Source organism: Danio rerio, chromosome 15 (genome assembly GCF_049306965.1).
Source record: "Danio rerio strain Tuebingen ecotype United States chromosome 15, GRCz12tu, whole genome shotgun sequence".
NCBI lineage: Eukaryota > Metazoa > Chordata > Actinopteri > Cypriniformes > Danionidae > Danio > Danio rerio.
Genome location: NC_133190.1, coordinates 11,243,757 through 11,267,615, shown reverse-complemented (window position 1 = coordinate 11,267,615; position 23,859 = coordinate 11,243,757). Strand labels below are relative to the sequence as shown.

Sequence of the window (23,859 nt, the reverse complement as noted above, 5' to 3'; positions counted from 1 at the left end):
TGAACTGCACCTTGTAAACCCAATTTTGTAGAAAAAAAGTCAATTATTGGCCTTATTGCGCAATGCAGAACTGTGCTTGTTTTTGAGATTGTTTTAGAACTTCAGATTCAGTTGCCTATTAGAAAAATGTCTAGGAATGAAAAACGGCAGAAAACAAGTGTGTTCATGACTATACACTACCTGACAAAAGTTTTGTCGCCTATCCAAGTTTTAGTAACAACAAATAACTTGACTTCTAGTTGATTATTTGGTGTATGTAAGTGGCTTACATGAAAGGCAAAGGCCTCTAGATCATCGGCACCGCACAATGATGATTCTAAGGGCCCATGCCTTTTTGGAGCCCCGAAAGTTAGGACTAGGGGGCTCAATAATTTACAAAGCCTCTGTATTCATGTTACCCCAGACATGCTCAATAATGTTCATGTATGGTAACTAGGCTGGCCAATCCTGGAGCATCTTGACCCTCTTTACTTTCAGGAACTTTGATGGGGAGGCTGAAGAATGAGAAGGAGTGCTATGCTGTTGAAGAATTTGCCCTTTCCTGTGGTTTGTAATGTAATGGGTAGCACAAATCGTCACCTTAGAATTATAAGGTTCCATCTGTGTTCTGAATGATTTTGAGATATTGAGCTTCAAAGTTTTTGCAATCCATATAGCAAACAATATGTGTGTAACAGTTCTCTTTCCTACATTAACATGACAGAGACTCCAAGGGTCCTCTAAATGTAAATTATCAAAGTTCTTGATATAAAGATCAGATAATTCATTGAAGCATTACTTTTAAAGTTGGTGTTGTAACAATATGTTGATGCTTGAGAAAGTTACATTTTTGCTTTCTATAATATTTATTTAATGTTTTAGGATGAATATTTTTTCTTGTTCAAATTAAGCATGCAAGGCTGAGCTATTTTTTTCAGTGCAGCTGATAATTTTATCTAATTAATATGTTAATATTTATAACATTTTATGCTTTATATGAATTACTGAATTATATTTATTGAATTATGTGCCCCATGAATTAAATTAAGTATTTGCCCTTCAAGGTTTAATATTAAATTTAAAGACTTTAAAAGAAACAGACGATGAGCAAATGAGTTTGATAAACAATGAAAAGTGTTTTACTGTCTATATGTAAACAAATAAATATTTTTTACATTTAATATATAATTTTTTTATTATTAATTTATTTTTCAACAATGTAAAATTGAACATTTCATCTCAATGTCGGTGCCGGTGACATACACGATCACCTCACAATAAGAAGGTCGCTGGTTCGAGTCCCAGCTGGGTTAGTTGGCATTTCTGTGTGAAGTTTGCATTTTCTCCCCGTGTTGAGTCCAAATATATGTCCAAATATGTGCGGTACAGGTGAATTAGGTAAGCTAAAATTGGCCATAGTGCATGTGTGTGATTGAGTGTGTATGGGTGTTTCCCAGAGATTGGTTGCAGCTGGAAGGTCATCCGCTGTGTAAAACATATGCTGGATTAGTTGGCAGTTCATTCCACTGTGGTGACCCCAGATTAATAAAGGGACTAAGCCGAAAAAAAAATTAATAAATGAATGAATCTCAAAGTCAAGAAATGCTTCTAAACCATTACATTTACACACATATCAATTTTGTGTGGTGCGGCATTATTTAGCCGACTCTGATTTTGTGTAATTTTGTCTTTCTGGTGTTTCCCGCTGTCACTCCCCAGCAAAAAAATCTACCTTCTGCCACTTTTCCAAATGATCAACTAGACGTCAAGTTATTATTTGTTGCTCTTACAATTGGGATCGACCACAAGATTTTATAATAATATAATATTAATACATTTGTAACATTAAGCAGCATAACAAGCTATTTTTAACATCTAAAAAACAATAAAAAATAATAAGAGAAGAAGTCTCGAGCCAGAAGATTCCAATGGCTGCGCATGCTTGAATGTGAAAAATAAGGTCAATAATTATAACATTCTTATCTTTTATCTTTCAGCAGAAACACGTTTTCCCACTTAAGTTAGTAAATGATGACAGATTATATTTATTCCTAATTGACTCTAAGTGAATACTGAATTTAATTATTTTGCACTAAATATGAGACTGTCGTTTCTGATTTAAATCCTAGATCAAGTCAAAAACAGTTACTACATCGGACTGGATGGCTCTTTGCGTCTGGTACTGGCAAACGGCATGGAAGTGTCTCTCCACACGGAGCCTCACCTGCTGTCAGGAACAGTGAACCCAACCATAAGCAAGAGAAACGTCACGCTGCCCATCGACAATGGACTCAACCTGGTGGAGTGGAGACAGCGCAAAGAGCAGGCGCGAGGGCAGGTCACAGTGTACGGACGCAGACTCCGGGTAAGAACACTCTATTGTGCTCTTATTTGTGTATGGATATCAGAGTGCATTTTAAACAAGCTGCCATTTCTGTTCTATTACTGGGAAAGGTGGTAAAGCAAAAGAGAATAAGTAAAAAAGACTACATAGAGAGCATACTGGCCATTTAGCAGTAGATCATTTAGCATTGTGTGTATTGTAAACAAAATGTTAGAGGTTTGGTAATTTACTCAGCACCAAATTGTCCGAAATTAATTAATAGACTTTTTTATTCAATTAGATCAGGGATTCTTAACCAGTGGGCCTGCAGGTGGGCAGCTTCAATATAACTTAAAAATTTAACGGTGGTTAAAAACTCCCATTTGCTTCACGTCTGCTAGGACTGCATCTCTCATTTATATAAAGCAAACTGTCATCAAAATGTAAAGCTGAAGATGATTAGTTAATAATAACAACTAGCTCGCGTGTGCTTTGTGTCTGCAACTCATACAAGAAAGTCTGTTGATTCACAAACTATGCGTGAAGTGTTTATTTCTTTTAAACACTTTGCAATTCTGCATAATTTTCAAAATGAAAGTCCTGCGAGTGTTTTATAATGAATGAGCACCCATACAGGAGGATAATCTGCTGAGGGTCAGTGGTATTAGTTAGTTAATTTTAATTCAGTGTTTCAGTGGTGAACAGCTGTTCCTGTCAGCAAACCCCCAAAATATCTAGCTGCAAACCCAACCGCCTTCAGACTGATGTGTTTTGACAGATTAAAAATGTTTTGACTGTATTTTACATTTCTTTGTTTATTTGTATTGGATATAAATCTATCTATCTATCTATCTATCTATCTATCTATCTATCTATCTATCTATCTATCTATCTATCTATCTATCTATCTATCTATCTATCTATCTATCTATCTATCTATCTATCTATCTATCTATCTATCTATCTATCTATCTATCTATCTATCTATCTATCTATCTATATAATTTAAAAAAATAATAAATACATAGAACAAAACAGTAGAAGACAAAACACGTTAATGAGCTGATGATCTGCGTCACGCGTGTTTGGTTGAGGACGCATTCGCATAGCCAGCCCGATCGTATGAGGAAATGTAAGTATTTTCCCTTTTGTTATGTTCATGGCTAATTCGTACAAACCTGTATGAGTTCATTCGTACCAAAATGTACGATTTTAAAAAGGAGGCATGGCATCCAACCGTCATTGGGTAATGAGAAAATAGTACTAAATTCATACGAATTAGCCATCGAATCAAAAAGTTACGAATTGCTGCGAGATTGTGTTGGCAGAGCTGAAGGTCCTCCAGGAACTTGGTTTAGAAACACTGACTACTTTACATAGACATCAGTAATCAAAGTATTTGCCTTAATCTAATTAAGACAATAATAAGATTAAGGAGTTGCTTTTTGAGTGTTCCTTTCATGATCCCGTTTTACATGTTATAGCACATAATTAGATTAATGTCATTGCGTCACCGTGCTATCCGCATTTCCTCCGGAATTTCATGTAATTTCAGGTGTTTCATTTTTAATTTATCGATATTAACTGCAGTTTGGCACTTTTACTTTCATTCTGGAATATTTCATGTATGCCCCCCATGACAAACGAGATATTGGATGTAACTACAAACTGCTGGAAGAGTGCTGTTTTAACGGAAATTCATACCGTATGCTGAATGGAAGAAAAAAAAAACTCTGCGTTTCACGATGTGAGTGAGTGAGTGAGTGAGTAAGTGAGTGAGTATGTGGACGATCCTGTCGCAAAACGCTCAAAAAGTCCTACATTATGGTAATAGTTTGATTAAGGTGTTTGCATGTCTGTACTGCACTTCAATAAACTGCATACTCCACGTCTTAATTTGATTTCTTTTTGGTTTGATTAATACCTTAATCTGATATTTATTTTATTTTTTTAAATCGCTGTTTACATGGTATACTCTTAATCAGAGTATCGTCTTAATTGCATTACAACCGAATTATTGGTGTCCATGTAAAATCACATCCACCAGTTAATGAGCTAGAATACATAAATCAATTATACAGAATAAATAAATAAACAAACAACTAAATAAATGAATGAATAAATAAATAAATAAATACATTGATTAGAACATAATCTGAATTGAAATCAATATGCAATAAAAGACCAGAATGCAGAGCTAAATGTGTTATAACGTAAATGTAAAGAAGTGACTGTCGTTTAATAAATGCTGAACTTATGACGCCCCATTCACATTCATCAGTGTCAACGCTTTCCATTCACTTTGAATGGGTGACATCAGGCATTGCCGAACTGCATTGTGGATCCGTCGGTGCCGCTTCAGAGGCGTTGCTCACTGCAGAAGTTGGGACTAGCTTAACTTTTTAAGCGCCGATGGAAGCGTCAGCTAATCAGATTGCTGTATGCAAATACACCAGCTAGACAGTGGCCTATTGCTGACTGAATTTCATTGGCTGACGCTGCTGTCAATCGCGTCTGCCTCAACTTCAGACTTGCCTTCAGTCAAGCATTGGCGCTGAAGCCCCATGTGAATGGGGCGTAATTAATGAATATGAGGTAGTTTCACTTTCAAAATGCGGTATAAATGCGTCTCATTTTGGCATTTTAATTTATGTAAACACATTCAGGTGCTGCTTGTCAATTTGACAAGGCTACTATGTTCGTACTTGCTGTCAATTGCGGGAGAAATGATCGATAAAAGGTTTCTGATAAACCGCTGTAATGGCTGCAGGAGCGGTGTGATGCGGGGGAGTCAGATTGTGATACTGCACCGGCATATTTCTTTATGTCGCGTCAGTGGTTGGTCATTCTTTACAGATTTGTTCATTTTAAACAAATGTTTTGTATGACTCGGGGAGTGAATCATTCATTTGGACATGCGCACATTTGTGCAAGTGGAGCTCTTGGAGGGATCTGTTTCGTGCACGTGTGGCCTTAAATCATATCGATATGAAAGATATTGAGATATCAAGATATTGCATTGGAATTCATATTGATATATCCCCAGAAATCGATGTACCGCCCAGCCCTACTGCAGAACAACCCACTATGGGGCCTCCATGTAATGTAATGATTGTAAGGGCGCAGGTGAGATGTCATTTTTCGAGAGACATTCAAAAATACATCATGTGCAATGCAACGTCTATTAGTCATGTAAAACAATTAATTGCAAACTGAAATAAATAAATTTATTATAAGGTTCGAAATTTGATGTTTAATGAGATTATTTATTTTTTTGTGATTATTTGCTTTAATTAGAATTTTGCAGGATCACAAAAATTTGGGACTTTTTGGTGAGTTCGCGTTGGATTCAGCGTTCATGTAATCGCAAAAAACTAGGGGGTCTAATATGAAGTATATGAAGTTATGAAAAATAAAGTCACATGAGATCATTTTGAAACTAAAAATGCAACATTGCAACAAATATATATTGCATAAATATAACATTTATATAAAATTAATGAATTAATGAAAATGTATAGAGTGGTACAGTGGCTCAGCGGTAAACACTGTAGCCATAAAGTAAGAAGGTCGCTGGTTCGAGTCCCAGCTGGACCAGTTCGCACTTCTGTGTGGAGTTTGCATGTTCTCTTGTGTATGAGTGGGATTCTTCCATGTTCTCCGGTTTCCCCCACATTCCAAAGACATGCGCTGTAAGTGTGTGAGTGAATGTGTGAATGTATGGGTATTTCCTAGTACTGGGTTGCAGCTAAAAGGGTATCCACTGCGCAAAACATATGCTGGATAAGTTGGCCATTAGTTTAACTGTGGCGACACCTGATGAATAAAGGGACTAACCCAAAGGAGAATGAATGAATGAATGAATGAATGAATGAATGAATGAATGAACGAATGAATGAATGAATGAATGAATGAATGAATGAATGAATGAAAATGTTAAAATTTGTCTAAAACATTATTGTCATTTATTATAAAGCCATGTTCAGCATTTTTTTCTCAATAAAGTATATGTAATAAAGTATATGCAAAGTATATGTATGCCTATACTGTAGATACATATTCATGGGACTGATAAAAGCTATATGTACTGTTTTGTATTATTCATATAGGTTTTTCTTTTTTGCTCTAAATAATAAATATCTCATTTGCATTTTACATGCTATTATCTTTGTTTAAAGAATACATATTTAAACCAACATGAATTATTCATGCTTTCTAATCTTACATTTTAATAATGCACGCAAATCACATTTGTGCTTATGAAATATGGAGTACCTCATGGCATTTTATGGCACAAACTGTACACCCAGCCTGTGATCAGCAGCTCATGCGGTTCTATAATTGCGCACAGACCTCAGCATTACCTCCGCACTGTCATCTGCTCATCCTGAGTTAATTTTACGCAGGCACAGTTCCATAGCACCCCGTCACACCTCCTCACAGCAGAGTAATGGCTTCTCCATCAGCATCTCTATCCTGTAGAGTCTGGTCAGATATCTGCCTCTGAAGGTCAGTGTGCGCAGGGCAGAGGTCATTGTGTAGGGCAGCACAGAGTGTCTCCTGATCAAGTCCCCAAGGCTTTACCTTACACAGTCTGATTTTTTCATTATTCTCGAACCAGCAGTATTTGGATCACTTTAAGGCTTTTGTAAGATGATACAATATTTTTGTTCATACATGGTATTTTATAAAAGGAATGAATAGTTTTCTTCAACAAGGAGGCATTACGTTGTTCACAATTGCCTTTTAAGATATTTACAATGTTAAATATGTTTTAAATAGTCAAATTGCAATTGAGAGGGCGCCATGGTGGCTCAGTGGTTACCACTGACTCCTCACAGCAAGAAGATTGTTAGTTCAAGTCCTGGCTGGGCCAGTGAATGTGAGGGTGTATGTGTGTTTCCCAGTTTTGGGTTGCAGCTGGATGGGCATTCGCTGCTTAAAACATATACTGGAATAGTTGCCAGTTAGTTCCACTGTAATGAACCCTGATTAATAAGGGACTAAGCTGAAGACTATGCATTGAAAGTTAAATGATGATGATGATGAAAAGCCTTTATTTGTCACATACACTTTTACATGCAGTGAAATTGGACCCCCCGACCATACACAAACAGCACACATTTTAGGTGAATACAAGTCAGACAAGAGGTAGCTTTTAGAAAGAGGAAATAAGATACATTAGGGAAGAGGGAGGCGAAAAAAGCCCCTCTTAGACTGCCATTGAATTAAGCACATAAACACATAGACATATTATGGCAACAGGGGATGGGAACAGGGGAGGTGTGTATAGTCTGATAAAGGCGGCAGCCATCTGGTTCTGCAGCCAGTGAGCGCTGGTCACAGACCCACCTACCAACTCCGGCGGGTGAAAACATACAAAGATGTGGGATGTGGAGGTTAGGCAGTGATTGTCTTGCTGTGTATGTGTGTATGTGTGTGTGTGTGTAAGCCTGTAGAGTCTCACAGGTGTCCTTGGAACAGGGAGCCGGAATTTAGAGCGTCTTGTTATCATGTTGTCCGAGGGAAGTTGTTTGTCTCCAGCCGAGGCCGCCTGGCAGGAGAGTCACAGGGAAGCCAAAAGAGAAGAAAAAGTTTTCAATTTGGGTCGATATCTGCCAGTTTTGCAGATATCAAATGTCCATCAAAGGTCTTTCCAAATCGCATTACAACGTCGCTAGTTTCTCCACGATGTTTTCCAACTTGCGCTCTAATGCCACAGTTTGAGTAATAACAACCATGCTCACCACCGTTTCAATCCAGCTAGCCAGCTTGGAGGGGTTTTGTGTTACACTGACTGCTTTTATTAATCGTTGATACCCCAGGACCCCACCTAAGCCCATCAGCAGAAATCCCGTCATCAAAGTTCTGAATAGGTAGATATCTTTAATATCCTCCAGAGACAGAGCAGCCAGGCAGATGATGCACCACTTCTCCCACCTGTCCATCATGTATCCACCTGCAAACTTCCCCACAGGACAGGTTGGTTCCCCCGAACCCAGACTTCTCATCGAGTAGATGGTGTCAATTCCATTCAGAGATCAGTTGATCAAGTCCATACTTCCTTATTTGTTTGGAGAGTAGGGCAAGGAGAGCCTCAGAGATAGAATAAGACAAGACAAGAGGAGTCAGCCAGGAGAGATATGGAAGGGAAATGAAAAAAGTGTGACCGCCTTCGCAGAGAGAGAAAAAAAGAATGATTCTAATTGAAATTGTTATAACATTTTTTTTTTAAATGTATTAAATAATCTATGTGCTTGTATGTTTGCTTTAAATATCTAAATTAAATTCTAACAATGTATGTAGTAATTCATTAATTAAACATGTATATTTATAGATGTGTGGGGGTGTTCAATTTAAAGTCTAATTATTACTTATGTATTATATTATTTATAAACTATTATTTATAAAATGTACATCTACACATTATTAAATTCATAAATAAATATGTATAAATCTATTTAGAAATTGTATTACACCCTGTCCTAACTATGTGCAGTACAGTGCTATAACACTATATAAGGTATATTTTTCATGTTAAAATAAGTATTTGTCCTAACCATGTATGACAGCGACACATGGAACTTCTATTTTCAGGAACCGCTTCTATTTCCGCAACGTCTCAGCAAAACAGCAGCATTAACTAAAAATTCAATTATCACCTCAGGTACAGATAACAATCTTTATTCAGTGTTACATGCTACCGATGTGAGCTTGAACACTATTTTATTTAACATGTATTGCCATACTATTAAAAAGTAACTGAACATCTTTTACCTCACATCTTGGAAAAAAAAAAAAATTGCAAATGGTTTAATAATAAAAGTCAGTGACTAAGTGCAAAGCAACAACATAAGTTGTATTTACTGTTAATAATGTCAAATTGGTTTAATATGTAGTAATTAGGTTACAACCAGTACCATTTCATTGGGAGTGCAGGGACTGAATGGTTGTGTCCTGCTACTTGTCGCTGAAATCTTGTCATATAGTTATAAATACTTGATGTTATATAGTATTATTTATAAATAATAATAAACTAGTTTATATGTGTACATATTTTAGATATTTTATATTTAGATTTTGTTTCCTCTACCATAATCAATGTACTTACTTTGATATTATTATTATTTATTATTATAATATTATTATTATTAGGTGGAAAGGGTGTGGATCTGTGCGTTGCATGCATTTTTTTTCGTGCTTATATGTGTGTGTGTAAAAGAAGCTGTGGGATGCCTGAAGGATGGCTGACATTAATCTAGGGCCCGGAGGTCTGGTGTACAGCCTCAATCAGACACCCCTGGGCTAGCTAATCAAGCTCTTACTAGGCTTTCTAGAAACATCCTTGCAGGTGTGTTGAAGCAAGTTGGAGCTGAAATCTGCAGGACACCGGACCTCCAGGACTGAGTTTGAGAACCCCTGATCTAGGCCATGGGTGCCCAAACTGGGTCCTGGAGAGTTTAGTTCCAAGACACACCTGAACCAGCTAATCAAGCTCTTTCTTGGTATACTACTGTAGAAACTTCCAGGCATGTATGTTAAAAAACGTTGGAGCTAAAATATGCCAAAAAACAGCCCTCTGGGACCCAGTTTGGGCACCCCTGCTCGAGGGAAATTAAATGCAGAACACAATTTACAAAAACAATTCCACTATGATTTTATAGGAAATGTGCTATATGAAAAGATCATTTTAATATGGTATATAATACTTAATACGGTGCAGGTAATCATGTTTTGAATTCTATATTCTGAATAATAGCTCAGAGAGACCAATTTACAAAATGGTGACAAAAAATGATCTCTGTTAAATCAATAGATTTGTATCAGAGTGCTTTAAATCATAATGGTATTGCTGACCATACACATTCTTAACACAAATGTGGGTCACTACCAGCCTGAGGTATTGCTGCAGTCACATGTCCGCCACACTAACTATTATACACCATCAAGAACAGCTGCCAGGCCTCCAAAACCTCCTGACAACAACAGGGATCTGGAAATATTGTCGTATAAATTGTTCCCTCACCACCAGCTCAAATCCAGAAACACACTGAAGGCTTAAGCGCAAGGCCTCCACTGAAATGTTTGCTTTACATTATTAGAGCGGTGTCCTATACGGCCTCCAAACAAACAAAAGCACCACGTGGCCAAGAGTGTTTACTGAAGAAGCGACAAATCGCACTGAGCAAACAAGATTACAGTGCTTACCACAGCAGCGGATGGGGGCGAAAAAATGAGAAATGAATGGCAAAGCGGCAAGCAAATATTGGATTTGAAGAACAAAAACTTGAATACATTTTTTATGACAGTGGAGAAGAAAATCAAATGCTGTTTGACAGATTTGTTGACTTTTGGAATATGGAATGGGACTTTTCAATTATTGATGGTGATTTGTGAAAACAAACACTACTTACAAGTTGTTTGTTCATTGCCAAAAGTGCATTAGCGGCAGTTCTAAGATATTCACATAATTAGGCAAGCTATAGGAAAAAAAGTGTTTTGTTTTGTTCTTAGATTTAATCGTTGTTTATTCGACAAACAGGAGTCGGCTAATCTCAAAGTAGCTGTGTTTTAATCAGCAAAGCATGCAAATTTCATCGAGTTGTCAAAGAATTAAAGGAAAAACATGGCGAGAGCTAGTCTGGCCTGTTTATTAGGCAATTACTTTTAGAGAATTATCAGAATGCAGTTAGCAAAACATAGCCATAATAAATGTTAAAAGTGCAACAGAAGTAACATTAAAAAATTGTATAGCATCCTCATTTAACATTAACCCCCTGGGGTCGAAGACCGTGTATACGCGTTTTCATCTGTAGTGTCGTCAAACTGCTGAAATGAACTTAAATTACACTTTCAGTTTTGATCGTTCAGATAAGAGCAATACATCAATCAAATCTGTTATGTGTCTACTTTTTGTTATGTACACACACACACACACCAACAACAAACTTGTGTGCTTTTGCAAAATAAGGAAAATTAACAGTGCAGGCATTCTGTCTTTTCTCTTTCCGTGAACTGCTTTTAGAAGCGCGTCAGTAAAATGCGCTGACACTCCGCGAAAACAAAACGCACAGAGATGAGACGTGTATCTCTAGAAAGCTTGAAGTGTCTACTTTTAAATGCAATTTCTTCTCCACTGTCATAAAAAATGTATTCAAGTTTTTGTTCTTCAAATCCAATATTTGCTTGCCGCTTTGCCATTCATTTCTCATTTTTTCGCCCCCATCCGCTGCTGTGGTAAGCACTGTAATCTTGTTTGCTCAGTGCGATTTGTCGCTTCTTCAGTAAACACTCTTGGCCACGTGGTGCTTTTGTTTGTTTGGAGGCCGTATAGGACACCGCTCTAATAATGACTTTTCTTCCGTAACTAAATTGCTATTTAAACTTTAAGATTCAAATTATAAAATTATAATTCTTACAAAGGGGCGACCCGGTGGCGCAGTTGGTAGCACGTTCACCTCACAGCAACAAGTTCGCTGGTTCAAGCCATGGCTGGGTCAGTTGGCATTTCTGTGTGGAGTTTCCCTTGTTCGAGTGGGTTGCCTCCAGGTGCTCCCCCACAAGTCCTTGTGGTATAGGTGAATTGGGTGAGTTAAATTGTCTTGCGTATGTGTGTAAATGAGTGTGAATTGATGTTTCCCAGTGATGGGTTGCGGCTGGAAGAACATCCGCTGCGTAAAACACATGCTGGATAAGTTGTCGGTTCATTCCGCTGTAGCGACCCCAGATAATTAAAGAAACTAAGCTGAAAAGAATATGAATAAATGAATTGTTATAAAAAAAATTCCAAAAAAGGGATCAATACAAACTAAATAAGACTTATTTATATAAACAAACTAAAACTGTTTCTGTGCAGGGATTTTACATTTTTAAAAAAGAAATATCGGCATATCTGTTTTTTTGGAGTAAGCAGAGGTCTTTGCACATTTACAATGTCCCCTGCTGAAAAAACAAAAAAAAAAATAAAAATAAAAATAAAAAAAACCTTTTCACTGGGTATTGAGATGGCTGATGTGTAGAAGTAAACCTTTCCCAAACCTGAAAGCAGCGTGTACAGAGGTAGTCAATTTTCTCTCTGATCCAGGCAAATAGCTATTATAAAATTACTAACTAAATAGAAGGACACAGACAGGAGTTGAACATGATTATGAAGGTGAATAATAAATATTCATTCATAGTTTTTTTGGCCTAGTCCATTTGTCCTAGTCCATTTGTTAATCTGGGGTCACCACAGCGGAATGAACCGCCAACTTATTCAGCATATGCTTTACGCAGCAGATGCCCTTCCAGCGGCAACTCATTACTGGGAAACGTCCATTCACACTAACAAACAATTAAGCTCACCCAGTTCACCAATTCCGCATGTCTTTGGACTTGTGGAGGAAACCGGAGCAGCTGGAGGAAACCCATGCAAACATGGGAGAACATGCAAATTCCACATAGAAAGTGCCAACTGACCCAGCAAAGGCTTGAACCAGCTACCTTCTTCTTCTGTGAGGCGATCGTGCTACCCACTGCTCCACTATGATTTACAATTATTATTACAGGTATAATTAATTAGTATATGTATCAGTGTGATGCACTTAAAAAGAGATAATCTTGCACATTAAATATTCAATAATATTAAGCAAAATATTAAAATATGTATAAAGTAATTTAAAAAGGAGAGGGTAAAAATAATCTAATACCTGGTTCTGTAACAGAACAACTTTCTCTTTCACTCTGAACAACATCTTGACACATTCGCTATGAAAACACTGATGTACCATGTGATCTACGTAGCACTCCTCAAACCAAGCGGAGCTGCAAATCATCCGGTCCACGTGGTTTGGCTTATTAATAGTTTATGCGCATAGACATCTGTGCTGATGGTTTCTTTGCATCATATTCGTTGTTCCGTTAGTGTAAGTAAATGTCTTTTTGCAGTATTTGCACACAGTTTGTGTTTGGTCTGGCACTTCACCGATGTAATTTTTCTCTGCCGCCCATCCTTTTGCTCACAGCTTATGTGCAGGTAAAGCGAGCTTGCGCCTGTAAACACAGCACCATATCTGTTCAAAACATGTATTGCAATTTGTTTAACATTTCTACCGATTTGAATCATCTCATATTTTAATTGATTGTCAAGTGACGTATATTAAATCATTACATCCTGAGGAGGAGGAGGAAAAGTTAATCAGAAAGTGCAGAACTCTTTTTCATAAGTATTCACATCATGTCAAGTGTTAGTACACTCCAATTGGTCTTTTTTGTGTAGGGAACTTGGACAATCCCCCAAACCCCTCTGCCTTTTCCCCCTACCCTTCCCCAATCCGATCTCCTTCCTCCCACAATATCTGCTTTCCTCCAGCTAAAACCATTTAAAGTAATGTCCAATTTAAGACATTCCCCTTGAGTGGGTTTCCATTCTTCAGGGGCCTAGGATCTCACTGCCAAAAGAGCTCTTTTTTTCGAGCCCATTGGGCCTCAACCAGAGCCTGGCATGAGCATCCAGCCCTCTCTTTCATTCTCTCTTCAGTTTTGTCCTCAAACTTGTCGCTTCAGTCAGCCCATACTGCACGATTCAGCCCTTGACACAAGTTCTCTCATCCTCAGAGCCATAAAAGCCTGACTTTTTGATGCCTTGGAGCATCTAGCAAATAATACCTGATTGAATTGTGATAAGCAGAAATAATACCTGTTTGCCAACATGTTTTCCCAAACGTTCTTCCTTCCAATAGACCATGTGACTCTTTCTCATTTTCTCAGGTTATGTTAGTTCAGATGCAAGGGCATATTCTCAATTCTTCAGTTCTTCAGATCAAAGGGTCAAGTATTATGTGAAAGAAAAAAAAAAACGGAGAGTGAGAGAAATGTTGCTGTGTTCATATGAGTAGGTGGGGGAGCGAAAAATATCTGCCCTTTATTCTGTCAACCTCTTTGTTCTGTCACCCCCACCGGGAATTCTCCTATTCATGAGCTGCTTGCTTTTAATGTAAAATAATCCTCTCAATTAGGTATTAGTGACATTAATTGGCCCCAGTGTAATTGTCCCTTCACAGATGAGAGCTCCCAGCATGCCCACGAGGAGAAGGAGAGAGAGAGAGAGAGCTTGCTTTCTGCTCTTCCCTCCGTCCTCCACACCACTGGACAGAAGCCAACAACAACTCACAAAATCACTTTAAGACTCTGTTAAGCTTTGCCAACAGTGAGCCAAGCCGGGTGCCAGCGTACCTGATGAGAAGAAACCAGATCAATCAAGAAAACATTACATGGAGAAGAGAGATGGAGAAATGAGTGTTTAATTATAATGCTTTTTAAAACAGTTTGGCCCAAACTTCCAGATGGTTATTTAGTCAATACTCATTCAACCCTGTAGCTGTAATACCTCAAAGTGGTGTGCTTGGGATAAAAAAACAGCTGGCACAAAAACATTCTGCCTTAAAAGAAACACAGCTTTTTATTCCAAGTAATAAGAAGCATACATAATAAACATTTGATCCAATTTCTTTTGCAATTAGTGCAGTACATTCTACAAACGCCCAGTCTATAGATTTCCCTAAGTCCCAAAAAACTAAAAAGAAAGGCACAATGTGAAATTCGTGTGCTCATAACACATTGACATTTAATTAGGTATAGTTGGGTTCCCCATATATTATCCACCATTACCTAAATCCATAGAGCAGCAAAACAAGGTTCCAACTCACTGTGCATGAGCTGAAGGTATTAAGGATTCTAAATCCTTGATCACCCCATGCATTGACCTGTGTGTGCCTTTGGGATTACCAGCCATGTAGGACTAGTTCTCAGCTCTGATCTCAGCATGTGCTGGAGCCCGAAGGCTCTGCGCATTTGAACTGAGCCAAATACTCAGTATGGCATCATTCAAACAGTGTAGTGCAGCTTTTAACTTCATATGCAGCTCAGAGGTGTTTTCCTCATCCTTCAAGTGGAATGGAAGTTATCTATTCCTCAGTAATTCTTTCCTGGAATGGGGATGATTACACTGAATGGAGTGTTTCTCTCATTCTTTTTGTTCTAACATGCAGCAAGCAAAGAATTCAATCTTGGGTGCCCTAGAGGTGTGTGTTTGATAGTCAAAATCATTAAAGTGTAAGACATCACATTCAACCAAGTGTGCCTGTTCAATTGAGTGGTCTAATCTCTGTGTTCTTTTTGTAGGTTCATAATAGAAATTTGTTATCTATGGATTTCGATCGGGTAACCAGGACTGAGAAAGTGTATGATGACCACAGGAAGTTCACCTTAAGGATCCACTATGATCATGCTGGAAGACCTACATTGTGGGCTCCAAGTAGCCGGCTAAATGGTGTCAATGTCACCTACTCACCAGGTGGCCACATTGCTGGCATCCAGAGGGGCACAATGTCAGTCCGAATGGAATATGACCAAAATGGGAGAATCACCTCAAAGATATTTGCAGATGGAAAATCATGGAGCTACACCTACCTTGAAAAGGTATGCACCTTTGACTGTAAAGCAATGCAACATCTGGTTAAACTTATTTCAATAATATGTTCTAACCTTGCCTGCATAGGTCCTCTCTCAAGTACAGCCATTGTTACCACAGACAGCTTGACAACTTGATCACTCCTAAGATATCACTGTAAAAAAGTAAAATACCCCTATCTTATTAGAGCAAATATCTGAGAAATGCAGCACCTTATAGTGTAACTGAAAAATAGCATGTTGAAATGCTGACAACCCAATACACTGTTTTAAAAGAATTGATTGTTGTGTCTAAACTCGCTCTATTTAATATTTCTTGCCATTCTAAACTGACTACATGCCGGTGAGATCAATAGTCTCAAAGTAAAAAAGAGCAAAGCTCCTTCCTGCTGAAATCTAAACTCCAGAATATCCTCCCACTGACCTCCATATAAGGTGACATTATTAAAAATGGTATCAGGAGAAGTGGTGAGGGGGAGGGGTTGATGACTTAATCCTCATTAAATGAGATTTTGCCCTTCTTCATTTTTCAGTCAGTGTTTCAGAGCAGCATATTTGTAATTTTTATGCACCCTGAAGTGATTCTGTGACACCCCACCGTTTGTTGTGCAGTTAGTCATGTGGTGCAATGTGACTCCTGGGTACTTAGTGACCTTCAGTTTTATTGGGTGGAGAGTTTCACATTTAACTATTTGAAGTGCTGTTGGAATGGGTTGGGAATTACTAGCTTCATTAAATCAGCTTACTGAACACCGCTTTGTCATTTTTTTCTTTGGCAGTCCATGGTGCTGCTGCTCTACAGCCAGCGACAATACATCTTCGAGTTTGACAAGAACGACCGCCTTTCTTCAGTAACCATGCCCAATGTGGCCAGACAGACCTTGGAGACCACCCGTTCCATCGGCTATTACAGAAACACATACCGGCCACCTGAGGGCAATGCCACAGTTTTGCAAGATTACAGTGAAGATGGACTGCTTCTGCAAACCATCCACCAAGGAACAGGACGTAGAGTCATCTATAAGTATGGGAAACTCTCCCGTCTGCTAGAAATCCTTTATGATACGACACGGATTGCCTTTTCTTATGATGAATCTGCAGGCATGCTCAAAACTGTGGGGCTTCAAAGTGAAGGTTTTGCTTGTACCATACGTTACAGACAGATCGGACCACTTATCGACAGACAGATCTTTCGTTTTAGTGAGGAGGGCATGGTAAATGCCCGCTTCGACTACAACTATGACAACAGCTTCCGGGTCACCAGCATGCAAGCAGTGATTAATGAAACCCCCTTGCCCATTGACCTCTATCGCTATGATGACGTCTCAGGCAAGACGGAGCAGTTTGGCAAATTTGGAGTTATATATTATGATATTAACCAGATTATAACCACAGCTGTAATGACCCACACCAAACACTTTGATGCATACGGAAGAGTTAAAGAAGTGCAGTATGAGATTTTCCGTTCGCTCATGTATTGGATGATGGTACAGTATGACAACATGGGGCGAGTGGTGGCCAAGGAGCTTAAAGTCGGACCCTATGCAAATACCACCCGCTATGCGTATGAATATGATGCAGATGGTCAGCTCCAGGTAGTGTCCATCAATGATAAACCTCTATGGCGCTACAGTTATGACCTTAATGGCAATTTGCACCTCCTTAGCCCTGGTAATAGCGCCAGACTTACACCACTACGCTACGACATTCGGGACCGCATTACTCGTCTAGGTGATGTGCAGTACCGTTTAGATGAGGATGGATTCCTCAGGCAAAGAGGCAATGATTTCTTTGAGTATAACTCTGCTGGGTTGCTTGTTAAAACCTACAACAAAGTTAACGGATGGACTATCAAGTACCGCTATGATGGCTTGGGCAGAAGAGTGTCCAGTCGAAGTACCCAAGGCCACCATCTGCAATTCTTCTATGCAGACTTGTCCAGTCCCACCAGAGTCACACACATGTACAATCACTCAAGCTCAGAAATCACCTCACTCTACTATGACCTTCAAGGCCACCTTTTTGCCATGGAGTTGAGCAGTGGGGATGAGTTCTATGTGGCATGCGACAACATTGGTACTCCACTGGCTGTATTTAGTGGCGCTGGTCTCATGATCAAACAGATTCTCCACACAGCTTTTGGGGAAGTATATTTGGACTCCAACCCAAGCTTCCAGCTAGTAATAGGCTACCAGGGCGGCCTTTATGAGCCCCTTACAAAGCTTGTCCATATGGGCCGCAGAGATTATGATGTTCTTGCAGGCCGGTGGACCACTCCTGACCATGATATCTGGAAGCGGCTCAACAGCGACAACATTGTGCCCTTCAACCTCTACATGTTTAAGAACAACAACCCCTTGAGCAACAGCCAAGAAACCAAGTGCTACATGACAGGTAAGAATAATTTCTTATAAATATTTTTGGAACATACTGAGAAGGGCATTATTTGATATATCGACGCATCTTCAAATAGTTATGTGTAGGAAAGCAGGGATGCTGGAGTCTATTCCAGCATCTTGGGCCAAAAATTTGGGGGCTTTTAATAATCTCCAAATATCTTTACTGTTACACTTTACCTGCAGCATTCTAAAACACCATAAGTACATGGTGCCAAGAATCCTCCTTGCACAACAGTGATTATTTTTCAGTCTCTCATCCCAGCCCCAGCTTGGGGTGTACTTGCTTCCACATACACAGCTTTTTGAGCAATGACAGCAGAACAAAGTGCCCTTTGTTCTTCATTCAGGTTCGCTCCTCTAAAATATCCCATCAGTCTTTGCTTCCTCAGCCTGTGCGGGAGGTAAATAGTAGTGAATGCTCCCTAGTGTTAGACAAATAACACAAAGGAGTCCATGGAACTAGAAGCTAGGGGCTGATTCACTTTTCTCTCCACTTGAAAGAAAAATCACAGCCTTACTAAAAAAAAAGATAAAAGAAAAAAACTAAATATTATAGTCACATTTGTAGTCTAAAACAGTGAATACATGCTGTTTTTGACTGAAATGAAAACCTTGGTTCATGCCCTTACTACCAAATGAAATGAATGCTGTAGAATCACAATATTGGTTGTTTATGTTATAACTGCTTTGTTGTGGTTTGATCCATTGAGTATTCTCTTGAACATATTGCAGCCTTGTTTTGTAAAAATTCATATGCATCATTCATACTCCAAGTTTATTTGGAGTGCACAGCAACCTTGTGCCTAGCCTTACCTTGGATGCAACAAAACTAAACCTCATGGGAATTGTCTAGAACAAAAAAAGTTTTTCATAAAGCACCACAAAAAGATTATTATTTACTGTAAATTGTTAGAATGGGTTTAACCACAGCGGTTCGAACTGTAGTTCTGCCGAGTGACTAAAATGTTATCAGCATGATGGTACCAAAAAACGGAAATAAGGGTAGTATTAATAGCTTAAAATGTGGGAGAGAGTTGATATTTTGTGATTGTATTGTATTGCAATATGGAACAATTAAATGTTGATGTTGAATCAAAAGTAATTCACAAATACTTGAAAATGAGATGATTTAATGACAATAATTATATATGGTTACAACTGAATTAAAAAAAAAATAACTGTATAAAATTATAAAATATGAAATGATAAAACATATGATATAAATTGCACCCAGCTTAAATGTAAAATTAAAGTTACCAGAGGTGGAAGAAAAGACACAGGGGGAGGGAGAGAGAGACAACGAGAGCAGGCCCAGAAGTTAGCCTGATTGTAATTGAGTCAGAGAAGATAGGCTCCAGAGGAGGAAAGCAAGACAGCGCAGAGACAGAAAAGAGGCCAGGAAAAAGAGACAGAGCAGAGTTTTACACATATTTTGTATCTTTCTTGACCATGTGACCAAAGCCCAAATGCTGAGACATTAATACTGACCAATCAACATGTGACCACATCGTAAAACCCCTAAAGTCCACATATCAGGCCCTGATCTTATGAGTATCTGCCTTTGGAGTCAGTATGGACCTTCTTAAGTCAAAAATACATTTTTTGTCATACAAACAAATGCATATTATAATTTAGCCTCTTACAAAATTGATTGTTCCTAAATGCATTGCTGGCTAACATTGTTTGGCTAGCATATATGGAAACACCTTTGCTGGTCTAGTTGAGTATTAGTAGACTGTCTGGTTAATATCTGTTGATACTGCTCCTTCAACAGACATTTAACTGATTATACAAAATTTTGCATTTTAACCTATTTTTAAAATGCAATTTTATGCTATGTAATGCTATTTTTCTAATTTTAACCTACACTAACCCTAACCCAAACCTAACAGTCTATTTGCCTGATGAGAATTACTTGGCATGTAGATGCAATGTAACTTAAATTCAACATATGAACCATCAAAATAAAGTATGACCGCATGTACTAGACCAGAACTAACCAACATACTCTAGACGAGTCTGTGCTAGATTTGCTATATGTAACCTTTTTAGCTAGATCTAACATTTGAATTATTCAATTACAATGCACTAGGCCATTATTCAAGATCAGCTAAACATCTTTCAGCTAGACTGTACCCTACATCATTAATGCTAGCTTTGAAGAAGAGAATCTAAAGATTCTGCTGGATATTAGATGCACTTGAGTGAGCCATCAGCCTTTTATGAGTGATGGCATTGACATTTTCATTCCTCTCTGATATGCAGGAGGTCCCTTCATTGTGCTTAATCACATTCATATTTAAAACAACTCTGTCAAGTGACAGAGCCTTAAATAAAGGAGCAGTCGACAGTGTGCACTTCACTGCTACACCAAAGTTTCTTCTATCCATGACTAATGTGCTTTATGCGACAGGGGAAAGACACTAGAAAAGCCATTTGATTTTGTTCAAGGTTCATATTCCAAGTATATCACTGTGTAATCTGATAGCGTACGCTATCCATGCTAATGCTTCTAAATATGCACAAATACCAAAATGCACTTTCTGATTATAGGCAGGGTGACACATTTGGTCACAGCATGACATATGTATGATAATCAAGTGCACCAGCAGTTTCTCACATGCCGGCCCTAATTTTATCAGGTTTTTTGTGTGGACCAAGTGCTACAAATGATCATCTTTTTTTTTTTTTTTTTTTTTGGAGATTTGCCACTTCCTGTGGAGGATTAATCATATTTATTCCTGTCTCTGAAACTAGCGTTGCCTGTAATGACTGCGGGAGCTTATTTCAAAAAGCAGCTCACTTGGCATGTGTCCTGATTTGCAGTGAATCGGGCTTTTGTGGTCTACTTCAACCAAATAGAGTAAATTGTTATACAGGCATTAACAGTGAGAGCTGCGGTTGCCTTTTGCTCTTTTCTAAGTCTTTCATCGCATCGCGTTTCTCTTCCGACAGATGTTAACAGCTGGCTGGTGACGTTCGGTTTCCAGCTATACAACGTCATCCCTGGCTACCGCAAGCCTGTCACAGATGCCATGGAGCCTTCGTACGAGCTCATTCACACCCAGATAAAGACTCAGGAGTGGGATAGCACCAAGGTAATTCATCCAATAACAAAACTGTCTTTTTGTTTGCTCACCTCTTTAAAAACACACCTGGCCTTTGACTCCAGCTTCAGACTTTATTTGCAGTAACTTGACCTTTCAGTCTGCCACCTCCCAAAGGAGACCACTGCAATCAAGCCAGATGCTCGCGCGAATGAGCGTGGCCTCTGCTCCGGCTCCATGAGCCGAGGGAAAGGGGTCAAGCTAAAGAGCCCTTGTAATAGGACTGCCATTAGGGAAATTCACTCCAAATTTCCTCCAGCAGCAGCCATTGATTTCAGCTCAGTCTTTCACACTCTTTAGCTTTCTGAAAGATGTTGTCTCCCTTTCTTTGCCTATCTTTATGCCGCCGTGTCTCGATGCACCCTGTTTTTCTCAGTCTCAGACATGCGCTCATTATCGAGCCTCCTTTAAGCCATCTGAATAATTAAGGAGCCAGTTGGACATGGTGGCGGCTCTTCTGGCTGTTGTAAAATACACCTTACCTCTTGAGGTAAAGTCACTCATACCATTATATAAAATTGTAGTTATCCCGCCAACTCCATTTTGAGATATTTTGACATAATTTTATGAGTTAATTTATTGTTTCTATTTCATAAAATTTTTTAGTCATTTTTTTTTACTAAAAAAATATTTTTAAACATTGCACTGGTTTCATCACACCCGACATTCAAATACAAGTACTAGCAAAATATAACATTGATGGTTACTCTTAAATGCATGCTGATGTCTATGGAGATTGCAATAATGATTGTTTTTAAACCTATTCGAAGGATGCTCTACATTCACATCGGATACACACTGTTTTGGTAACCAGGATGTTTACTTTACTTTTCTCCCAGTTAAACAGTCATTGATGTATTTTAGGAGAAGTTAATGAATTAATATGTTGTAAATCCAGCAGCTCTAATCTCTCCACTGCAGCACAGACTAACAGTACGTTCACACCGAAAGCAGCGAGAGCGTCAAAGTAGCTGGAAGTCATTAATTTTCAATGGGAGCCTGCGAAGAGGATCAGGGTCGAGTCTTCGTCGGTATGGGAGTCAAAGAGAGTTGAAATCAACTCAACTTTATGGCAATGAGCTATGATGCGGTTCGGCAAGCAATCGATATGTTGAAGTCCGCCGCTTGAGAGGAATCCAGAGAACACAGTCACTGTGAACTTTGGTTCCGACCACAGGGTTGGATTGTTGCGGTAATCTTTTCTTTAAAAAGCGGGAATCTCATGCGACAATACAAAAAAGTATTGCTGCTTCAGAATATTTCAGACATATAGACACATATTGGATAAGAGTAGCAAAGCCACACCACATGCAACTTGATATTCCAAAGTGAAATAAATTTGAAAAAAAAAAAAATTGTGCAACATTTTTACGCTAGAAAGCATGTTTTATGCAGGAATGTAACCAATATGATATGTTGCAACACCCCCTTTTAATACGAAATCAATGTAGTGAAATTTGACACTCTCTGTCTGAAGGCAGACAGCATTAGGCTCGTTTGACTTGGCCAAAATCTGCGCAGAATGGATCACCGGTGATCACCGCAAGATGCATGCCGGTTAGAAATGTGTCCGCCTTGCCTTCGCCTCGCTCTGATGTCACGCTGACGTGCGCCAAAAAACTCTCGCGATCGCGAGGCGGGTACCTCGGACAGAGCAGTCGGCCGCAGTTGCTCTCAAAAGACTGCGTTACCAAAAGCATGATGGGAAACGACTGGCTGACGACACAGCTTAATGCTGATTGGATGAGACTGACACATTACACTTTATTATCTTGTTTTACTAAGGTTTATACCTGGATTTGTTTAATACCTTTTTTTGTATTTTCGTTGATAATTAAAAAAAAAAGTCAGTCATAAAGAGCATTACATATGGTTATTTATTTAGATTTACACGCAAACAAAAACAAAACACATCTTTGTAAAACATAACGTGACCTATCCAATATAACTAAATGTAGCTAATAAATCATTAGGATGTGTGTGCTGTATTTTATTTCTCTCTCAGTTTTAAGTCCTGTTTGTTGTCATTTTCACTTTTTGTATGTTTGTGTGAATTTTGTATAGTAATTTTTATGCAGCGTTATTCAATGAAAGTCAATCCAATATATACATATATTCAGACATACAAAGATAATCAGACTGTTTTGTCATTATGCCTCATCTTTGTGTGGTTTCATATGAGAAGTGAAAAAGGTGTAGTAAACAAGACACACACACATATGTATGTATATATGTGTGTGTGTGTATGTGTATGTATGTGAAGTCAAAAGTAATGTTTAATAGACCAAGAATATTTTCACAGTTTTTCCTACAGTCTAATAGTTTTTATTCTGGAGAAAGTCTTGGGCTGTTTATTTTAGTCTGGCTGGAGTAATATCAGTTTATATAAACCTAATAAGCATGTCAATGTAATTAACCCCCTAAGAATTTATTTGTCAAACAAACATTTGTCATGACCCGTCACTCAAAAGCATCTATGGCTACTTTATTTATAATGTAGCCAAATTAGGTTTCTTGAAAGTTTTCTTGCTGTATAAGCTGTTTATTTTGTTATTCTTTTAACGTTTGTTGAATATACAGAATTATATTTTAAATACACCCT

The 23,859-nt window shown here is 38.4% G+C and overlaps 1 protein-coding gene across 31 annotated transcripts in view; it reads left to right on the top strand.

Annotated features, from left to right (window-relative positions):
- tenm4 (teneurin transmembrane protein 4) overlaps positions 1–23,859 on the top strand; it is a 463,933-nt gene that overhangs the window by 421,575 nt on the left and 18,499 nt on the right. For all 31 annotated transcript variants that reach the window (XM_073922732.1, XM_073922725.1, XM_073922721.1 and 28 more), the window contains 4 exon segments: positions 2,109–2,344; positions 15,464–15,760; positions 16,531–18,145; positions 21,106–21,248. In XM_073922732.1, the coding sequence (XP_073778833.1) occupies positions 2,109–2,344; positions 15,464–15,760; positions 16,531–18,145; positions 21,106–21,248 (2,291 nt within the window).